General features: G+C 39.9%; 2 protein-coding genes across 2 annotated transcripts in view; one reads left to right on the top strand and one right to left on the bottom strand.

The window, feature by feature from the left end:
• Positions 1-8,897, top strand: part of cnpy1 (canopy FGF signaling regulator 1) — a 33,511-nt gene extending 24,614 nt beyond the window's left edge. Inside the window, exons 4-6 of the mRNA XM_020585466.1 lie at positions 5,744-5,956; positions 7,239-7,335; positions 8,723-8,897. Coding sequence (XP_020441122.1) covers positions 5,744-5,956; positions 7,239-7,335; positions 8,723-8,763 — 351 coding nt within the window. The 3' untranslated portion in view covers positions 8,764-8,897. The remainder of the gene's footprint in view (positions 1-5,743; positions 5,957-7,238; positions 7,336-8,722) is intronic.
• An 11,542-nt stretch (positions 8,898-20,439) lies between these two features.
• The window catches only part of LOC109951152 (homeobox protein engrailed-2b-like), a 3,158-nt gene continuing 1,957 nt past the window's right edge, over positions 20,440-21,640 (bottom strand). Inside the window, exon 3 of the mRNA XM_020585467.1 lies at positions 20,440-20,961. Within this exon, the coding sequence (XP_020441123.1) occupies positions 20,645-20,961 (317 nt within the window). The 3' untranslated portion in view covers positions 20,440-20,644. The remainder of the gene's footprint in view (positions 20,962-21,640) is intronic.

Below are 21,640 nucleotides of genomic sequence, written 5' to 3'. Positions count from 1 at the left end.
TTAGCAAACTCCATGCAAGCTTTCATGCGTCTTGCATTGAGGCTTCCATCAGGTCACTCTGCCATAAAGCCCCGACTGGTGGAGGGCTGCAGTGATGGTTGACTTTCTACAACTTTCTCCCATCTCCCGACTGCATCTCTGGAGCTCAGCCACAGTCATCTTTGGGTTCTTCTGTACCTCTCTCACCAAGGCTCTTCTCCCCCGATAGCTCAGTTTGGCCGGACGGCCAGCTCTAGGAAGGGTGCTGGTCATCCCAAACGTCTTCCATTTAAGGATTATGGAGGCCACTGTGCTCTTAGGAACAGGAAGTGCAGCAGAAATTTTTTTGGAACCTTGGCCAGATCTGTGCCTTGCCACAATTCAGTCTCTGAGCTCTTCAGGCAGTTCCTTTGACCTCATGATTCTCATTTGCTCTAACATGCACTGTGAGCTGTAGGGTCTTATATAGACAGGTGTGTGGCTTTCCTAATCACGTCCAATCAGTATAATCAAACACAGCTGGACTCAAATGAAGGTGTAGAACCATCTCAGGGATGATCAGAAGAAATGGACAGCACCTAAGTTAAATATATGAGTGTCACAGCAAAGGGTCTGAATACTTATGACCATGTGATATTTCAGTTTTTCTTTTTTAATAAATCTGCAAAAATGTCAAAAATTCTGTGTTTTTCTGTCAATATGGGGTGCTGTGTGTACATTAATGAGGAAAAAAATGAACTTCAATGATTTTAGCATATGGCTGCAATATAACAAAGAGTGAAAAATTTAAGGGGGTCTGATATACTTTCCGTACCCACTGTACATGTGTCTATGGCTGCTGGTGTCTCTAGCTTCACGTTTCTGACTATGGAGTCTCCAATTTTTTCAACATGTGTCGCTGAGTAGGGAAAATTAATTTGCATGAACAGGCAGTTGATGCTCCGTTGGCATTTGTTTGGAGCTACGACTCTTGCTAACTGTCACTCAGCCACCTGGCTGAGATCCCGGCTGCTCAGGAAGCACTGGGGGGCAGCTAGCTTGGGCTGAACTATGTCTAAGTGACCCTGCACCAACTACATGGGCCTAGCTAGCTGGACTGTTCTCCATGGTGCGGTACTAGGTTTGGTGAAGAATGGATGGCATATGGAGTATAGGGAGTGAAAAAAATGTTTTCCAAAAATTTTAAGATTGCATAAAAATAATCTGGACTGATGGAAGTGGGCGGTCCCAATTGCAAAAACCTTTAGAAGCATCCAAGGAATCCAGAGGGCATTAAATCATTAAATTACACATTTAAATCTGTGATATTATGCATTCCCAAAGTTGCCATGTGTGTTGGCGGTTGTCAAATAATTTTGTCCTCACAGATAGTTGAACTCCTACAAAGGCTGAAAACCACTGTATTGCAGTATATTTTGTAGAAGGCTACAGACCTTCAGTCAGTCACACATTATGTTCAACAGGAATGCTGTGCTGTGTTTGAGAGGACACACAGTGTGAATGCTGTGTTTATCACAAAGTCTTTAAATTTACACATACTCCCCTCGTTGGCTATTTTTAAAACTTACTTAAAGACTCACTTGTATGCCTTGGTGTTTGATATGCTATGAGACTCTGTTTGGGCTGAGTTTTGGTTGATAGTATTTTGTTATTTTGCTATCTTGGTTCTTTTATGTTATTTTATTGGTATTTTAATAATGTAGTTGTCACGTTTTTAGATGTTTTGAATTGTATCTTATGTTAAGCACTTTGTTGGCCTCGGCTGTGTTAAAGTGCTTTATAAATAAAGTTGAGTTGAGTTATGTTTTATTCAATCACAATCAGAAGGTAAATCTCATGAAAATAAAACTTGTATGAAGTTTTTTTATCATACTCAACAATTAGCTGTTGTTATCCTACTTCCACAAACATTTCTATTTCACACACAATTTTTTTTTCTTTTTTTTTTGTCACTATCTCCTTCTATACACTTTGGACTAGATATTTCCTACATACATCTTCTTTGGAAGATTTATGCTATTTTCTTTTGTGTAAATTTTTATACTTTTTGTGTATTTCAAGCTTTTGTCAGCTTTTTTATAATGGTTATAATGGCTGTGCATGCTATTTTAACTGAAACTGGCAAACAAACCGGATGCACATGCAAAACCAACCACTTAGTCACCACTTAAGTCTTTTCTCCTGTAAAGGTAGACCACAATGTTTAAAAACCCTTCAAATAAAGCACAAATCTCAGCTTTGTGTGTCTGCCCTGGTGTGTTGTGGAGTCTTCTCCTCCTTGTTCCGGTGCACCAGCCAGAAATTTGCTCAATACTGTCATCGATGGTCGGGGGGGGATACCCACTTCAATTGGACCAGTGACAATGAGAATCTAAGCACCATTAAATTAAATACATATCAGATAAAGCCATCCACTACCTGTAGGATGGCAGTGCTTTACAGTGACATTTAGTTTCGTTTTGTGTAGGCTAGTTAGCTAACACTTTTTTTAACTCATGAATACCCATAACGGAAACATATTTACTCACAAGAGCAAATTTACAATTTTAACAGTTTTATAGGAATGGTTCGAAATGTCTTAGTCAGTTAGTGGAAAGAAGAGATGTTTGTTTAGTTTACATTTTTGCTACACAATAGCATATTAGAATACACTGTTTGCTCTCAAGCAGACTTTATTCTATTGAATCAGTTAATTTCAATCATTCAGTGCAACATTCTCAGTTTCAGTGATACCAGAGCAATACCTTTATTTTACGAACCAATTGTACATATGTGACTAACAAACAATATGATAAAAATATGAACAGGCCTATTTTGAATGTATTATAGCCTGCCTCTAATACAATATGCCCTATTGGTCATTCTTGGGAAATGGGACAAAACTGGTTTTAATGTCTTGAAAATAAACTTTATTATTTTCAAGAACTTAAATCTTTTTGTTAAAAAATATATATTAAGTTATCAAATCCTGTTTTGGAACCTTTTTAGTGTTTTAGGCTACAAGATCTTTGTCAACACTGTTGAAAAATTACAAAAAGCATAGAGTAAACACCAAAAGATTCTACTTGATGGAGTTGACAAGACATTGATGGCGGGGACACACGTCTGACAGTGCTATAGGCTGTAAGAGAATAGATCTCTGGAAAATATCAAAAGGCTATCCAGATTTAAAACTAAAACATTTTATTGTAAACATCTATGCAGCATTTAAACTCTTGGAATACAACTTTGACTTGCTTTCCAACATCTCAACTCAGAATGGGCTACCCAACTCAGTGCGTGCTCTTTTGTTCATATGAATTTTTATATATTTCCAAACCATTCAGTTATATTGGGCAGCACCTTTGTCTACAATTAGGCTAGCAATCTCATTAGTCAGAACACTTAGCCTCAAGTTATGCGTGCAGCATCATGTTAATGATCAAGGAGCTATTATGGTCTGGACTCCCTCTACTTAAGCCTGCGGACCTCAGTTACAATTTTGCCTGAGCTACAGCCCTATGGATCAATGTTGACCCTCCCAAATGCCACAAGAAGAGGTGCTATTTTTGCTGGGATAAGTTCATTCTACAGTACCTCATCTATAAAAGGGACAAGGCAGAATATGGGGTTGGAGGTCCGCATGAGGGAGGGAGCGAGAGCTAGAGAATGAATGAGGAGAGAGAGCAGGAGCAGGGAGACCAACGTGGATCAGAGAATTTAAACTTAATTTTGTGATTATATTATTGTGATTATGTTGTAAAGCTCAAATAAACACAGCCACACTTGTGCACAACCCTGTTCTGTTGTGTGCACTGTGTGTGTGTGTGTGTGTGTGTGTGTGTGTGTGTGTGTGTGTGTGTGTGTGTGTAGCTCTGCCCTCAAACTGACACAGAGACCTGCAACTGGATCCACATGGTAGCCTACTGTTATTCCTGATTTCTATTTATAGCCTAAATATATTGGGGAAAAATCTGATAACATCCCATTTGTTTCATTTTCAAATTGGACAAGAAGTACACAGACCATCAGATGTCACGATCAGCATCACAGCTCTAGTATCAGGATTCCGGTAGTTGTGTAAAATGAACACAGGGGTGGCAATTTACCGGCTTTTCAAGCTTTGTGTAAACAGGCTTAAACCAAAAAAGTCACCTTGAGGGAAGGCCAAAATCCCTGTTTGTAACTTAAAATTCATTCTTAAATTTATGGAATATCTTCATATATAGGTATCAGTGTGTTTATGGAAGCCTTTTACTGCTCGTGGACAGATTATTTATTCAATATGACAAGTGGTTTCTCTTCAGGAGTCCAAGATTTTTTATGGTAATTGCAATTTTTGTAGTAGAAACACTGCATTATTTATAAGTACTTGTGTTGGTACTTGGTATCAGCAAGTACTCAAATGTAAGTACTTAAACAATTTTGACTCTAGCTAAAGTACATTTTTTGTGCAAGACTGTCCTCTTCCAGCTTTTCAAAAAGGATGAATTATTGATTCTCTTCGTTGTTAATAATAGGAAACTGAACATCACAACATCATCACAAGCTGATTTTCACTGACAGGTGAACCTCATCATCACTGGGCAACTTGACCTTTGTTGAGAGACAGAAAACGCAAAAGAAGGATTTGTTTGAAAACAGATGGCGGAGATGCAGGCCCTTTGTCACATCTCATTTATTGTGTGTGTGTGTGTGTGTGTGTGTGTGTGTGTGTGTGTGTGTGTGTGTGATGTAGGCTTGGCCCGGAAGGGAACACTGCCAAGTCTGAAAAGAGACAAAAGGGGTCAGAGAATAATGTATCTACATTGTTAAAAAAAATCCAGTTCATCTGCAAAATGCCCTCCAACCCTCCCCCTTTTCCTCTCTGTGGTGTACCCTCCCCCCACCCCTATCCTGCCACCTTTTGACCAAAGAAGACAAGGCAGATTTCCTCCTTTGATCACTGGAGGATGGAGGCCAATGAATGAGCTAAAAAGAGCAGCAGAAGCAGTGCAGGGGCTGGGAAGCTGAGCTGTTTACCCTGCACTTGGCTTCTGTTAAGGCCTCCCGCTTCTCACATCTACTCCACCAACCCCAACCTTCTCAGGAAATTAACCCCCCCACCCCCTTGCACTTTTCAGCACCCTATCCTCATCCCTTCACCCTCAAGTGTCACCCCTGTCACCCAATATCCTTCTAAGAATAATGGGAACAGGGCAGTGCACCTGTCTTGACCCATCCAGACACCACCACCTCACTGTTTGTCCACAAAGGGGAGAGAGGAAGAGGATGGCATAGTTTGGGTGAAGAGGTGGAGACAGTATTGATGCAGGTTAAAAGTCAGAGCTGGAGGGTGAGATTTGTTAGTGAGGATGGAGAGAACCCAGCTGTCAGCAGAGGTCACCCTGTTGACCCACGCAGAGCCCTGTGGTATAACACCACTGACACCAGGCCAGCCCTCACGTTGAGGAGGATTCTCAATGTTGCACTAGATTATAGAGATTTTTTCCCCTCACCATAAGCTAACCATTTGTGTTGTTTGTTGCCAGGGCAGTGACAAAGGTGTCATATCAGTTTTGGAAGTGTGTTTTTATTTTTTCACATTTAGCTAATTTATTTTACTGTATTTCCAATTTGATCTTTGTGGGTTTACCCAGCTTTCAGAGTTAGAATAGAAAACACTGGGAAAATAAGAAGAAATCAAAAAGACCCAGGGCAGACAGAAGCCCAGGACACTCATGTCATCAAGCTCTTCGTTGTCTGCTTTCCATGTTTTCACCCTCTTTCTGGATTGTGTGGCCAGGTACCTCTGGTTCGCTCAGAGACTCACCTCAGCGAGCTCCTTGACGGACTGTGCAGCAGCATGAGTGACTACGCCCTCCATGTCGACCCTGATACCCAGCACAGACAGTACATGAGGTTTGCTCCCAGGAGCAGCGGGGTCTCTGGGGACTTCCCTGACATCAAAAACTTCAAGTTTGATGGACCTGAGGGATCCAACTCCCTGAAATTTGCAGTAAGTGGAAAAGTAGATGTAAAAATGATATAAAATTAAAGTGTAAAATATACTGTATTTGTGATAGAACTGTAATCGGTGATCATAACTGTTGATTCATTTAAGGATATTTATTTACAAGCAGGACAAGGTTACACCAGCATCATCCTTCACATACAGTTGAAGTCAGAGGTTTACATTCACCTAGGCTGAAGTCATTAAAACAGATTTTTTACCACTCCACAGATGTCATGTTAAACTATTGTTTTGGCACGTTAGGTAGAACGTACTTTATGCAGGACACAAGTAGTTTTGCCAACAGTTGTTTACAGATACATTATTTCACTTATAATTCTCTATATCATAGTTCCAGTGGATCAGAGGTTTACATCCACTCAGTGGACGGGGCCTTTAAACAGCTTGGAAAATTCCAGAACATGATGTCATGGCTTTAGAAGCTTCTGATTGGCTAACTGACATCATCTGAGTCAATAGGAGGTGCAGCTGTGGATGAATTTTAAGGTCTACCTTCACACTCGGTATCTCTTCATCTGACATCATGGGAAAATCAAAAGAAATCAGTCAAGACCTCAGAAACAACTGTGACCCTCCACAAGTCTGGTTTATCCTTGGGAACAATTTCCAAACGCCTGAAGGTTCCATGTTCATTTGCACAAACAATACTACACAAGTATAAACACATGGGACAATGCAGCCATCATACTGCTCAGGAAGGAGACGTGCTCTGTCTCCTAGAGATGAACGTACTTTGGTCCGAACAGTACAAATCACAGAACAACAGCAAAGGACCTTGTGAAGACACTGAAGGAAACGGGTACCAAAGTATCAATATCCACAGTAAAACAAGTCCTATGTCGGCGTAACCTGAAAGGCTGCTCTGTGAGGAAGAAGCCACTGGCCACATGGAGACAAAGATCTGACTTTGTGGAGAAATGTCCTCTGGTCTGATGAAACTAAAGTTGAACTGTTTGGCCATAATGACCATTGTTGTGTCTGGAGGGAAAAGGGAGAGTCCTGCAAGCTGAAGGAACACCATCCAAACCATGAAGCTTGTTGTTGTAACAAGCTTGTGGAAGGCATCCCCAAAGGTTTACACCAAGTTAAAGGCAATGCTACCAAATACTACCTGAGTGTATGTAAACTTCTGACCCGATGGGAATGTGATGGAAGAAATAAAAGCTGATATATATTAAATGTGTGTTGTGTGTGTGCATGGCTGAGCTGCCTCGGTTGTGTTTCCTTCAAGCCAAGTCTTTTTTCTGTACTTGTGTTTTTGTTTCAGTGTGAAACAATTGTGGAGGAGCTGGAAGATGATATCATCTCTCTGTTCAGCCAGGATGTAAAACCTGTGCACAAGGAGTTATGCAACAGAGTCTCAGGTATCACAGCTTCTTCACGCTTTCTTTATTACACATAAGATCCAGCAGCTCTTTTTACTATCATCCATTATTGAAAATTTGTGATATCTCAGTATACAACTAGAGGAGCTCATGGAGAATTTAGCTGAATCAATGTATCAGAGATTGTCTTAAGTGATACTGATAACACAGAAAAATTACCTCACACGCTTTGTTGTAGAAAGGTTTTTCAAATGCGATTTGACTTTACCTGTTTCTGCAATTCATTATCTTCATCATGCCTAATGCATACATTCACCGGCCACTTTATTAGGTTCACCTGTACAATTGTATGCACTTCAATGCAACACTTCCACTTTAATGTTTTTATGAAGCTCAAAATGTTTATTCAGGGGTGTTCCTAATATTTTGACAGTTAAATATGTAGCTGGGGAGGAAAAAAATATAGAGACACCTCTGAATATAATGTAGTCCAGTACAACAGCACCTTTAACTATGACCTCAATAATAAACATATAATTGAATTTATACGTTTATGACAGTTTCACCAAAAACGGAAACATTGTCCATCCATCATCTACACCACTCATTCCTGAACAGGGTCGCAGGGGGGTTGGAGCCACTCCCAGCTGACATTGGGCACAAGGCGGGGTCCACCCTGGACAGGTCGTCAGTCTATCACTGGGCTGACATGTAGACAAACAACCACACACTCACACTCACACTCACTCCTAGGGGAAATTTAGAGTCACCAGTCAACCTAAGCTGCATGTCTTTGGACTTTGGGAGGAAGCCGGAGTACCCGGAGAGAACCCACATGCAGACTCCGCACAGAAAGGCCCCGGGTCGGCCCGGGCTCAAACCTGGAACCTTCTTGCAATGAGGCGACAGCATTAACCACCTGAAACATTGTGAGCTTCATAAATCCAGATGTTAAGCCGGACGTGTTGCATTGAAGTGCATACAATTGTACAGGTGTACCTAATAAAGTGGCCGGAGAGTGTATATTACAGAATACAAAGATGGCTTTGTACAGTGTAATCAATCACCTGTGGTCAATTTGGTAATTTTCTATGGCTAATTTTTCCATACTGGAGGTAGCTTCCACATCCATATGCAACAGCAGTAGCCATTTTGTTAGAGGCTGTGAATGAGTTGAAAGTCATTACCAGTACATGTCTACAGCATTAAACCACTCCAGAGTGAGGCCTTCGAAAGCTTTAACACAAACTCACAATCAGCGCACTAGACTGGCCCCTCTGCCAAAATGACCTAAAGAGCTCCTTAAACAGCAAATCAAATCTTTTTGTCATAACATTGCAACTTTGTGCCATATTTTCATGTATGTATTTATTAATATAGGCAAATGATTTACCTCACCACTCTGTTTTTCTGCTTTTGATTTCAGACTACTGTAGAGACAGCAGTCACACAAACGAGGAATTATAGTGATGTTATATTTTCAGTGGATGAAGGTGGGACCAGCTTCCTCGCAATGATTACAAAAAAGAGGCCTTTAACAAAATCAGTTTTTGACAAATGCTTGACAATCTTTTGGAACAAATAAAAGAAGAAACCTTGAGAAACCATAGTGTGCACATTACCTTTTGTCTGAGCTTTGGAACAGATGCTCCCCAATGTCAGATCAGACTGTGGTGTTGTCAGACGCTGGCTCTTACTGGTTATGTGAGTAGCGACCGTTAGGATTCTACAGCAACTACTTTATCTAGCAAAAATGTCAGACCAAACTAAACATTTAAAATAGTGGTGCTTCACAAACTTTGACATTTTATAGACTAAATAAATCATTTCATTTAAAGAATAACTGACCAATTAACTGATAGGGCAATAAGGAATGATTCATTCTATGTCTGCACTATAATACTGTCAGTTTGTTTCATTCACATCAATTTATGTTATTTCAGTTTTTATAAATATAGTGACATAATCTTTAGTCGCACTATCTTTGCTGCTCTTGATGTGGTTCCAGTGAGGCACATAAGAGACCGTGAGAAAAACAAACCCAAAAAGCTGAGCAGCCTCAGTGTAGCGCTGTGCTTCAGCCTGTATACAACCAGCTACAACTGTACGGGAACACGCGGGTTTCAAATACACAGGTGTCTTAAGATAAAGTAGAAAGTAGAAGGTATATAGACTGGACCAAACATTGAAAAATCCATTGTATGACTGGGGCAGCTGGTTGCTGATTGGCCAGATCACTGTGTACTGACATGCTAAAGGCTGTGTGTCCACAGGAAAAGCAAGTTAGGGACACGGACTGCATCATACTGTAGCTCCCATCAGTGCATTGGAATCCGGCTGGGTTCTGTACTTAGTTGAGCTTAATAGGTTGATGTAGCAGTAAAAAGATTAGTTCATGGGCAATGGAAACATGTTTTGGTTACATGGTAGTCACTTCTTTAAGTACAACCTCTGTCACCACTGAGCAGCCAACACTCTGCTATGAACAGGTAAACTTATAAAATTAACAATAAAAGACACTGTTATCTGGGGGGGAAATAAAGACTGTCAATCAGCTCGACAGTTGGTTGTCCACAGATGTTTGAATGTGGGCATAAATATTTGTTTATTCTGACATTTTAAAGCTCACTTTATAAAGATGCCTGGCCTAATTTTAAAGCTACATTTAACACCAGGATGAAAAACACAAGAACTTATGTCACACAGGCAACAGTTACAAAGTGTGACGGGACAGTCCAACAAGTACACAACCCAGGATGTGACACCACATGCCATCTAATTCAGTCATCTGTTCTTCAGCAGTCTGTAAAACCAGGAATCACTCATAGCAGTCACTGATACAACAGCTCTTTACTGTTAGCACTGTCCTCCATGTTTGATTTTCTGTCACATGCTTCTGCTCTATGTACAGTATGTTAGTAACAAGTAAGAGAAAATTCAGAATTTATTCAATATTTATTTAATAAATAGGCACAATAAATGACTGCATTATTTAAATAATAAACACATGAAAACTTTTATTTTAAAAAAGTAAAAATTTTGGAACAGATTATGGTAGTTTTTATCTTTTTAACAAACATTAGTTGACCTAGAGGAAGTCTATTAGCCTGCATCCCATGCAACAAGAACACAGAAAACTGAAGTTAGACATTTCGGACAGTGTCAAAAAATGAACATTAGCCGTCCCTGGTAGGCTAGTGGTTCGAGTCAGGGTTGCGTCAGGAAGGGCATCCAGCGTAACACGTGCCAAATGTCAACATGCGAGTCGTCAGTGTGATGATTCGCTGTGGCGACCCCTAAACGGGAAAAAGCCAAAAGTGACTTTCTTTCTTTTTAAACTTCAGGCAGATAATGGCAGGGCTGGCAGGCATTGGACTACACATATACGTAGCTGTATGCCTAACAATGTGCCATTTCATAGAGGTTTAAAAGGGTTGCCTGAAAAACCTCTCCAACTCTGCATTGTCCATTGAGTCAAATTTTAGTACTTGAGTTGCTATTGAGGTATTTGCCATCCAGTTTCATCAAGCTTTTCCAGAATCTCAAATGTGTCCTTTGTTGGTGGGTAGCTCAGGTCCAGTGAGTACATGGGGGCAAATAACATGACTAGGACTTTTGGAAAATTATGAAACTTGTGAAGCACCTCCACACCATCGATGGCTATTCCAACATGGGAGGGTTCGGCTTCCACCCGCCTGATGGCAAAGACCCAGGACCGTCTGCTCCATGGTCACCTGGCTCCTTAAAAACAGCACATTTTAAGATTTAGCACAGGCGCACACTGAAACAAACATTTTCTTATTTAGTAACTACCAATCTATCTATCCCTCATGTACTGAGGGTCTTAAATAAAATTCCATTCTCTCATGACTTATTTAGGCACAACTGAGTGTGAACACCTTAAATTACATATTGCATATTTTTCTCCACTGCAAAACCCGAATTGTGACTTCTTAGTAAATATTAACATGTGCAATTTCACTGTTTAGTACCAAAAACTGAGCCACAAAGCCTTAGTAAATATCCCCCTCAGTGTAGTTTGTCTAACTTTGGCATTGTATGTTAATTGTATCTGGTCAAATGGGAACATGAGAAAAGAGGAGTTACATTTGACAAACTAAACAGTATAAAGAAAGTCACTTTCGGCTTTTCCCGTTTAGGGGTCGCCACAGCGAATTGTCACACTGACGACTCGCATGTTGACATGTGGCATGTGTTTTACGCCGGATGCCCTTCCTGATGCAACCTGGATTTGAGCCCAGGGCTCCGCGGGCGCTGCACCTTAACCACTAGCCTACCAGGGATGGCCAGTGACAAACTAAACTGTATAATCTCCATAAATCTATATTGAAACAAAAATCCACATAGCTGCTCTTGTTGTTAAGAAGTTTTTCATCCTAGTGGCTACTTGCAAACCTGACAACTTCATGATATGGACAGGACAATGTTAAACAGCCATCTGTAAAACAAACCATTTAAATCCAATATACATGATGTGCATGAGCACTTTACTGGGTGCAAATGTCTTCTGTCCGCCAGATATCTTCAGTATGTTGCAGTATGCTCAAGTGCACACTAATATATTAAATAAAATTTATGAAAACAAATCTATTGTTAGAAATACAAACCTCATCCATGTTTGTACCAGAACAAACCCTTTTGGCCTTTCCTCACCTTGGCTTCTCACACCGGCCATCTGCCAACTCCTCTCCTATTCCTATTCTACTAATTGAATATTTTTTAGCTCACTTTAATTGATTCATTTTATTCTACCTAGAGCAATTAGTATTGTTTTTTGTGATATTTTGATATTTGTGGTTAATACCCCATTCTCCCAACCTCTCCACTTTTTTGGACTCCAGCTGTCTGTGTCTGGATCAGTCAGATAACCAGGGATGGACTGGAGTTTTATTTCTTGAAGTATTTTTATTTTTCTTTTTCAAGAGAAGTGTAGTTCTTGGCAGCATGAAAGAGGTTTTTCTTGATAACAGTGTTTTCTCTTTGACTGCCTGCCAGTGTTTATCTGCCCCTGGCAACAAATCCTTTTCTATCTGCCATTCTTATCTTTCTCTACATTTGCTTCTTATCCTCCACTGCTTTTTTATGTTGCCATCCACTCCACAGATCTCTCACACGCCCCCATACTGAATGTAACCCCAAACCATGATTTTACCTCCACTGAACTTGACTGTTTTCTGTGTGAATCTTGGGTCCATGAGGGTTCCAATAGGTCTTCTGCAGTATTTGCAATGATTGGGATGCAGTTCAATAGATGATTCATTGGAAAAATCAACCTTCTGCTACTTTTCCACTGTCTATCCTTCCTGCAAGCTGTGGGCCTTGGCAAATGCAACACAATTTTTAGTTGGCTTCTGTTTAATGCTGGTTCCTCAGCACTAATTAGGCCATTGAGACCACTGCGTGAGAGAATTTGACAAACTGTTCTTGTAGATACAGGGGTTTCTGGTGACCAGTTATTATGTAGCTCTGCTTGAAAAAGGACTGGCCCTGGACCGTCAAAGCAACAGATGGTCCTCTCGAACAGTTGCCTTACGGTGTCTGCCTGACCTGGGCCTGTCATGAACTTCACCAGTTTCTTCAAACCTTTTTCTTATCCTCTCCACTTGACGTTTAGATACATTAAAGATGTCTGCCACCTCAGCAGGAGACTTGGTCTTCAGGCTCTTGATGATCACCACTTTGTTCTGTGGTTGAATCTTTGGCATGCTGTCAAAGGTCAGGTTGCATTTCAAATGAAGGTTGGGTGTGCTGGGGTTCTTCTTATACACACCTGGGAATGTGTTACAGTATTTCTCACAGGTGATGCTCTAATCTGTGATTGGTTAAATCCTTTAAAGATACGGCAAGACTTTTGTCCTTGCAGAAACATACGTTATGGGTTTTACCAAGCTGTGAACATCAGGACACTTTTTGATGGTTTCATTTTGCATCCAGTTATTAATGTGAATGCCCTTGACATTACAATTAACAATTTATTGCGGCAACTGAATGATTAGAAATAAAGTTATATGACATAGGACAAGACTTTTTTCAGGGAGTGTAGTATTCATTACTGTCTGTCCAGCTGCTCCACCCTTCCTTTAGAAAACTCCTGTGGCGATGTAGGTGGATGAACGTCAGTCTAAGCTGAGCAATGGTGAAGGAGGCAAACTCGGCTTCCACCTACAAACATTAAACAATGAGAGAGATTCAGTAATCACACAGTACATGGTAAAATAACTATATGCATTTATTTATGGGTGTAATTAAGCCAGATGTGCACAGAACAGTTTATTAAAAAAACACAACAATGACATCATATAAACGTACTTGATATTGGTATTGTTAAATAAATAGCATTATCTATGGGGGTCTAGCTTTATAACAGTTACTGCCATGTACTACTGCAAGTGCTTTAGCCATCTACTTGACAAACTAAAGGGACACATGCAACAATAATTAAACGACGTTTATTTATTTGCCAGATACTATAAACCGATCAGCCATAACATTATGACTACTCTCAGTTATGGAAACAGCAAGCCATTAAGACAAAAAGCTTATGAGAATCTTGTCCTGTTTCCATCTCAGGAAATACCTTTAAGTTACTACACCAGGGGCCCAACTTCTCATGCTAACTCTTTGTATTATTTAACGTTATTTTATGAACATTTGTGGATCACGGTGTGTGTGTGTGTGTGTGTGTGTGTGTGTGTGTGTGTGTGCACCACTGCCTTCAGTTACTGTTAACCAAGCGACGATACACCTCACCGCTCCCTCACATCGCTAGTTTAGACTGTTAGCCACACACGCAGCTTAAAACGTGAAACACTTAAAAAGCCAGTATGTGTAATCCTACTTTTCATGACCACCATGCACAGTCTCTCTCTGCCACTGACAGCTACACTGACATGCACACAATCCAGCTGGCTGAAATAAGTCACTTTAATTATTTAAACATTAGGATTTTAGTTGTACGTTACGGTATTTAAACGCCACAAAACACTTCCAAAGGACTATTCACCTAACGCCAAGCCAACTGTGAAGACAGCTCTAGAGGTTTAGCTAACTGCTTAGGTAATGTTGCTGTCACTAACTAGTTATTGCTATTAGCTAGCTAATGTATGGTCAATACACTGTGATTAATAATGTACACTCGCACCTTCAATATCATTATATCCATATGATGATCCACCATATTCAGACTGTTTAAAAAAAAAAAAAAAATACGGGGCAAAAGTGCTTTCAGTCAGCTCAGCAATGTCCACAGGTTTGCCTCTCTTCGCACCAATTTTTTGACCATTATTTCCATCGTCTCACTTCCTGGAGAGTTTCTGAGCATGCGCAGTGTGGCGTTCACGTCGTGGTCTTCCTCTGTACATAGCCAGTGTGGATTAGAAAGCTATTAGATAACCGGATTTCTTTTTGTCAGCTCCTCACAAGGTTCACTTTATAAAGCATTTGATTGAACCTCGATAAAGCTATTTGTCAAACATTTCAAAAGTAAGAAAATTGATACTTTTGCATTTTTAATTAAGGGATTTTGAAAAAGACAGGTTCAATCAATTTCCCACATTTTCAGATTAAAGGGAAATTACGTGATTTGTGGCTACACATAACTAGCATTAATTTAGATTATAGGTGTTTTGTCTCCTTTTTCATGGCATAAATTAAGAAGTATTTTGTGGTATTTTAAGATACTCTTGTTTCATAGTGTGATAGCGGCACACACACACACACACACACACACACACACACACACACACCGAGAATAACCGAGTGAAGGCGCAGAGAGAACTCTCCATTCAGAATAACCACTGTGTCTGCAGACTATAATGACAGAACTCTGAACACTTGATTCCTCAGCTATTGTTTTTCTGGGATTCAACATTCACTTGCTAAATTAATAATCTCTTTGAAACAAAGTCTGATTTTATATTCTTGTATACTTATATTCTTTTAGCATAAAGTTTGGTCACTGAGCTCCAGCATTAACCTGGCATTAACAAGACTAACAAGATTAAAATATATTTGTCCTGGAGATTAGAAAATTTAAGCCCCCAACCCCTCTTTTTGGGCGGCTGATGGTGGGGGTGGGGCTCTGGGTCAGCTGCAGCAGGCTTTGATCATGGTAGTGGGCCAAGGTCCAGGCTTGGCATGGCCGTCCGAGGCCCAGGTGTGAAATTGATCTGATGTCATCCCCCATTCTCCACCTGCACCATCTTTTAGCAGTCGGAATTGTATTTCCGCCACAGCGCCCCTGACCCCTTCATTCCATATTCCAAGTTTGACTAGGAAGCGTTTAGAGAACTATAGCTAAATTACTCAGTGGGGGGAAGGGGAATGGATGAGACATCTTTTGTCTGATGGAGACGCTGGGAACATCAGTACTTTGTGATGTGTACTTTTCCTTTCTCTGCTCATATGCCCTTTGCCTCTGCCTGTTGGAGAGGTTATGTTTATGACAAGGGGAGGGATGAACTTTGGGAAAATAAGATGTTTTTTCCACCTTGATACTGAACAACAGGACCTACTAATGAAATGCTGCCATAGAAAGATTTAGCCACATGTTTCTCAACAAGTAAACAAGATGCTTTTGCTGGGTTTTACTGTTACACCTCTGCTTTGACACATGTACTTTTACAACTCCGGAGTAATTCCAACATGACGACATGCAAACACATTGATTTTGGTAAGACTATTAGCCTCTGGCAGTTTAGACTTCTGTAACCCAGTACTGGTGGGGTACATGTGTGAGCCAGGAGAGAGGAAAGGAAACACTCACTGTAGTTTAGAACTCCCATCTAAATTAATACAATACATTTTTTTAAATGTATTTAAAAAAAAATTGAAAACATGTTTTTGAATCTGATCATTTTCAGCTCACTAGAGTATCAAGATGATGGGATCCAGTCAGGAGAAGGTTCTCATGGTTGACTCCTGCTTTCAAGTGCAGCCATTCAGAGCTGCACTTATTAAAACCTGTTTCTCTCGGGCACAATGAACACCTTTCTGTGGGGAAGAGCTATGGCAACAGCTGAAGGTCCTGTCATTTAGTACTGGGAATTTGGAATAACTCCTGATCTCCATAGTGGGAATCAAAGAGGGAAAAGATGTCTATTTCTCACTATTCTTGGCTGTTGTTTTGTCACCTGCTACTTTTTGTATGCAGATTCAAAGCATGTTGACCTTCGTTCGGCTTCTCTGCCATCCCGTCCCAGCCCCAGACTGTGCATAGAAATCCAGTTCACAGTTTTTTCCTTCTCTCCTCACCCAAGTCAAGAGTAACTCAGCTCAAGTCAGCGACTGTTGGGCGTTACTTCCACAGACATGCCAGCTAAGAAAGGAAATGCAGATGAGGCTTCTGCACTTATTCACAGACTCCAGGTCATGGAAGCCACTGCCAATGCATGAAACCCTGCAACTCTGTGACTTTTTGTCGATGGATCTCCCTCTGCACTTGATATTTCTTTCTTCTTCTCTGGTTAATTTTTCTCCACTCCTTCTGTACCTTGGTCAGATGTTCAGGAAAAGAGCACACAGAAATGAATAGACAGAGTGAAGATGTGATTTCACTGACGTTGCTAATGGACTTCAATCATTTGGCTGCTGGATCCTTTGTGGAGTTCTGGGTTTACAGATCATTTTGACAGTTTTAGCTCAGAGATGTACTTCAACCTCCAATCTGTGTCTACTGTGTCACAGACGTTTCCACTGTGAGCTAAAGACACTGATTGGGACAATAAAGACTGGAGTAATGACTGTTGCTTGCCTTTTTTAGCACTTTATCAAGACAAGCAAATTCCGCAGGGACCCTCAGAGCTATCAGTATTTGCCAGTTCTCTGTGTCATTTGTACAAGACAGGAATCCTGTGTTGGACCGAATAACCTTAAACCTCTTAAAAATCATGTGAATGACCAAAACATGCAATCTTAATATCAACAAGGATATTGTTTCTTTGGTACTGGCTTGTTTTTCAGTACCTAATGTGAAAAATCATCTGAGCTCACTTGTCTGACCATCGCAGTCACTTTCAAGTGAGTTCTAGACATTAGAGAGTTCATGTGTAAAGTTACTGGTGCAATTAAAGTAGCTTCTCACTTGTTTGATTTTTCAGAACACAGCTTTGATGCATTTTCACTGCAGTTTCAACCTGTTGAATAGAACTTGGCAACAGCATGTGATGATTATTAATAAGTGGCCTTAAATGGAGCAGAAAGGGGGGAAGATTTTCTCTTCACAAAGGCGTTGTTGTAAAGTCATGGGAATTGATTCCAGAGCCAACTGCAGAAACAGTCTTTACTACTGTTATGGTTATGTGTGTGTGTGTAAGTATTTTGGTTTGCAGCTATCAGCTCCTACTGAATCTCCTCTTTCAGTAAAGTCTTTCAATAAGTCCTACTGAATCTCCTCTTTCAGTAAAGGAAATCTGTGATCCTACTCAGACTTGTATGTGGTATATGTTCACGTAGTGTCTCTGACCTCTAGTCACAATCAGTTGCTCAAACCTTTTTTTTTAAACATGGCTCACCTTAGAGTTCCAAAACTGTCAAGATCATCAGTTGTTGATTTAAAAAAAAAGCTCAATGCTTCTATGTCATGTTTCACGACTCTATTTCTAAGAGCAGGATGCTCCAAATGGTTCATTTATAACTATTTTATTAAAGTTAAAAATCTGAGGCTGTTTGTCATCATCACACTGTGAGTGCATGTCTCTGCTGTCATGTGAAAAGCCTGAAAAATGCCAAAGTTTAAGGAGCTTAGAAAAAGAATTTGTTAAACACACTCCCCCTTTGCCATGGGATATTAGATTTTAAAATTCTTTTTTGAATCTAGAATTGTTTTACGTAGTCCTTTAACACTGAGGAAAATTTTAAAAATGACCAAAATTAATATGCATATTTTCACTGAGTACCAAAGATATCAGAGCTTTTTAAAAAGAAAAAGAGGGTAGATTTCACATGGGACGGCTGTGCTGTAAATGTCATTTGTTTGAATACATTTTCCTTTAGTCTTTCATTTAATACACACTTTGTAATAAATATTTAATTGTAATATTGTTCATGCAGTTTAGAGTTACTTAAAGCAAATATTCTGGTCAAAACTTTGCATCATTCTCATGATTTTATTTGTCATGAAGACTTGTGCTTTCAGCTGATTAAGAAAATCATTAGTTATAAAACAGCTGCATCATTTGAACTGTAGTTGCGAGGCACTGTGTAGACAGAAAGGAGGCAATAAAATAAATGTGGCTCTATTAAATGGCTTGTGTTATTGTCATTTCTAGAAATGATTTTAGGTACTGCTGTACCTGGGTGTGTAGAAACATGTTGTCTGTTGTCTTTTACTGTCATATTGTTATGCTAGTCATTATCACGATACTTCAGTAAACCACCTTTAGAATCATCAAATCGACTTCACAACAAAATATACAATGATTCATCAATGTGTCTTTTTGTTTTTTTGTAGTTGTTGTTTGTTTGATTGTGTTTGGTAGAACATTTTCCTGATGTTTGTTTTCAATTATACAATAATTTTTTTTAAGTCACATTTGCATTGTCATTTATTTACATCACACCATTATGATATAAATTATTTACATGTAGGCTATAAAAGAGGCCTTCAGCTGAGAGGGGAAAAAGCACTAAACGTGTTCATTATTTGATTTTTATAACTCTGGACATCAAAATCCCATTTGCCTTATAGATACACTGCTGCTTTCTTTATAACACTAAATATTTTTATCTAGTGTACACATCACTTTCAAAGTAGAAGTTTTCCAAGTCTGTAACTGAATGCAAGAACACAGGCTTCCAAAACACATAGACAAAATTAACAGTTAAGATCAAATAAAAATAAACATTCACAGCATAGTAATAAGCACATGATTTGGTTTGGATCCACATGAATTAGACCCAGGAAAAATCACTGATGTAAACAGTCTAGAGCCCCATTTCCACATGGCTATAGATGGTCATTGTATTATAAATAAGAATATAAAGGTCTTTGTTAACAAGTCAAACATGGCCTGTTTTCTGGAACATTCATGGGTGTACATGTTGCCTGTAGACGACTGATGCACATGATATGACCGAGCTGGCAGTCACTCAGAGAAGAGCAAGATAAGCATAGGCTGATGATGGCCTGACTCTGGGACATCCGGGGAATTGTTGGACTTACTTGAGGCTGAAATTTAATTTAGTAAAAATTCAAATGAGCTTGTAATTTTAACAGCACAACCTTTCAAGTAGTGTTGTGCTGTGCCCTAATAGGAAATAAAAATAAAAGTGGGGTTATGGTTTTATGCTGCTTTCTTTCAGCTCCATCTAAAATCACATCATAAATTATAACGTAGGCATTTCCTGATATAAACTGTGTCATCACATTCCCAGATTTTAGGTGCATTTCGGTGCCCTTTACAGGCTGTAAGGTATTTTTAGAGCAAATCCGGTGCACAGCTGAACACTGACCACAGTGTGCCCACAAAATCCAGTAAGAACTACAGCAAACAAGAGTGGAAAATAGTCAGAAAATACAAAACACGGAGAGCACAAAGTAGGCCATTTTCTCAATCCACAGTTTCCAGAATGCAGCAGGAAAAAATCTTTGGATTTCAGCATATACTTTTCGTAATCACTAAGGTCAATCAGACACAACAGCTGAGCCTAACGGGACCCCAGTGCTGTAGCAAGGTGTCCCATTCACTTCCCTCATCCCTCAAGCTCCTAATCCTCAGGTCCTATTGGACCTGAGAAAAGACATCACAGATAGCCTATGTTTCCTGTGCTTTAACTTGCCCACTGCTCTACAGCGTCATGTGTAGCAGGACAGTTGTAAAGGTTTCCGTAGTCCAGTGCTGAAAGCAATGTTTTCATTAATGTGGCTTTGGAAACTGGCTTCTATTTCAGGCTTATTGAAATTAAGTTACCTGATATCAGCTCTTTTTATTTTAGTGATTAAACATTTCAAAAGCAGTCCTAGAATTAGACCTAGATTTTTTTTTTTTAGAAATGCATAGCCTACTCTTAATTCTATCAAAACATATCCCCTGTTGTAAACCTAAACGGTAGGCTATCTGAAACCAGCTTTATTGCTTCAGCTGCCAGTGACTGATACGTTTGAACTCATAAATAGGCCGATTTATCAGTGCCATCAAATAATCTAGGCTATACTTTATTCTGAAATGTGGTCCTTTTGTGCCAAACATGAAATTTCACTTAGCAGCCTGCACCCACACACCGAAGACAAACACAATGTCACAATATCGTCTCTGCTTGAGTATTAAATAAGAATGCTGGTACTGATTTCATTGCATGGTTCAGAACTCCCTCTCTTCCTGTGTATCCTCTAGTCACTATCCAACTTTGCTTCCTTGGCAGTGGAGTGATTGTACAGTCCCTGTGCCATAAGGTGAAGTGCCAAAGAGTTTTTATTCCCAGAGGCTTTCTTGATTTTGGCCCGTTTATTCTGAAACCATATTTTGATCTGAGACTCGTTGAGGCCAAGGTCCTGGGCCAGACTCTGCCTCCGTTGCTCAGTCAAGTACCGGTTGTTCTGGAACTCAGTTTTTAACTGGTGGAGCTGCTCGGCGGTGAAGGCTGTCCGGGGTCGCTTGTCCTCTTTACTCGGAGCTGGTTCCTTCTTTGGTTTCCGGGATCTTGGCCCTTGTGTAGGGCAGGAGTGAAGACAAAAATGACACCCAGTGGTTAGGGTCAATACATCTGAGCTTTCTGACATTTAAAATCACAGACACCTTGTAAGAATGGCCACTGTTACTAAACATGGTTTTGTTAAGTCAACAGAAACCAAAAATGTAGTCTACAAAGGTTTCATGTGTCAGGCTTTTAAGGGGACATAGAGGACATAGGGGACATACAGGACAGCATCTGATCACAATCAGTTAAAAACATTTAGTTATTAGGGAGTGTATTATTTTGTTGGGAAGGTTGAAATAAGGGACATACTGGTGTTCAGTTTTTAAATAATATAACTAAATTTTAAAAAAGAAGAAACAGGGAATGTATTGAAATGATAAAGACAAGGGTTTTCCTAGTCTACTTTGTATTTTTGCTGTGGGCCTACTTGTAAGCACCTGTTATGGTTAAATGTTTGAAAGAAGAGATTTGGCCATATGTTTTTAAGAAACAATATTCTTACAGAACACAAGTTCTGATTTCAACTTGAAAGGCAGTAGCCTATTATACAGTAGAGTAACAGTCCATCAGCTGCATGTGGCTGCATGTCATCCGGATTCAGCTCTGCTGCAAGCAGACTATGGGAGGAGGAGGAGGTTGCAGATGGGGGTGGGATTAGGATAAGATGGAGGATGGGGGAGTTAGGCGC

This window comes from Monopterus albus, unplaced genomic scaffold (assembly GCF_001952655.1).
Source record: "Monopterus albus unplaced genomic scaffold, M_albus_1.0 scaffold367.1, whole genome shotgun sequence".
NCBI classification, from domain to species: domain Eukaryota; kingdom Metazoa; phylum Chordata; class Actinopteri; order Synbranchiformes; family Synbranchidae; genus Monopterus; species Monopterus albus.
This window is presented reverse-complemented; position numbering and strand designations above follow the sequence as displayed.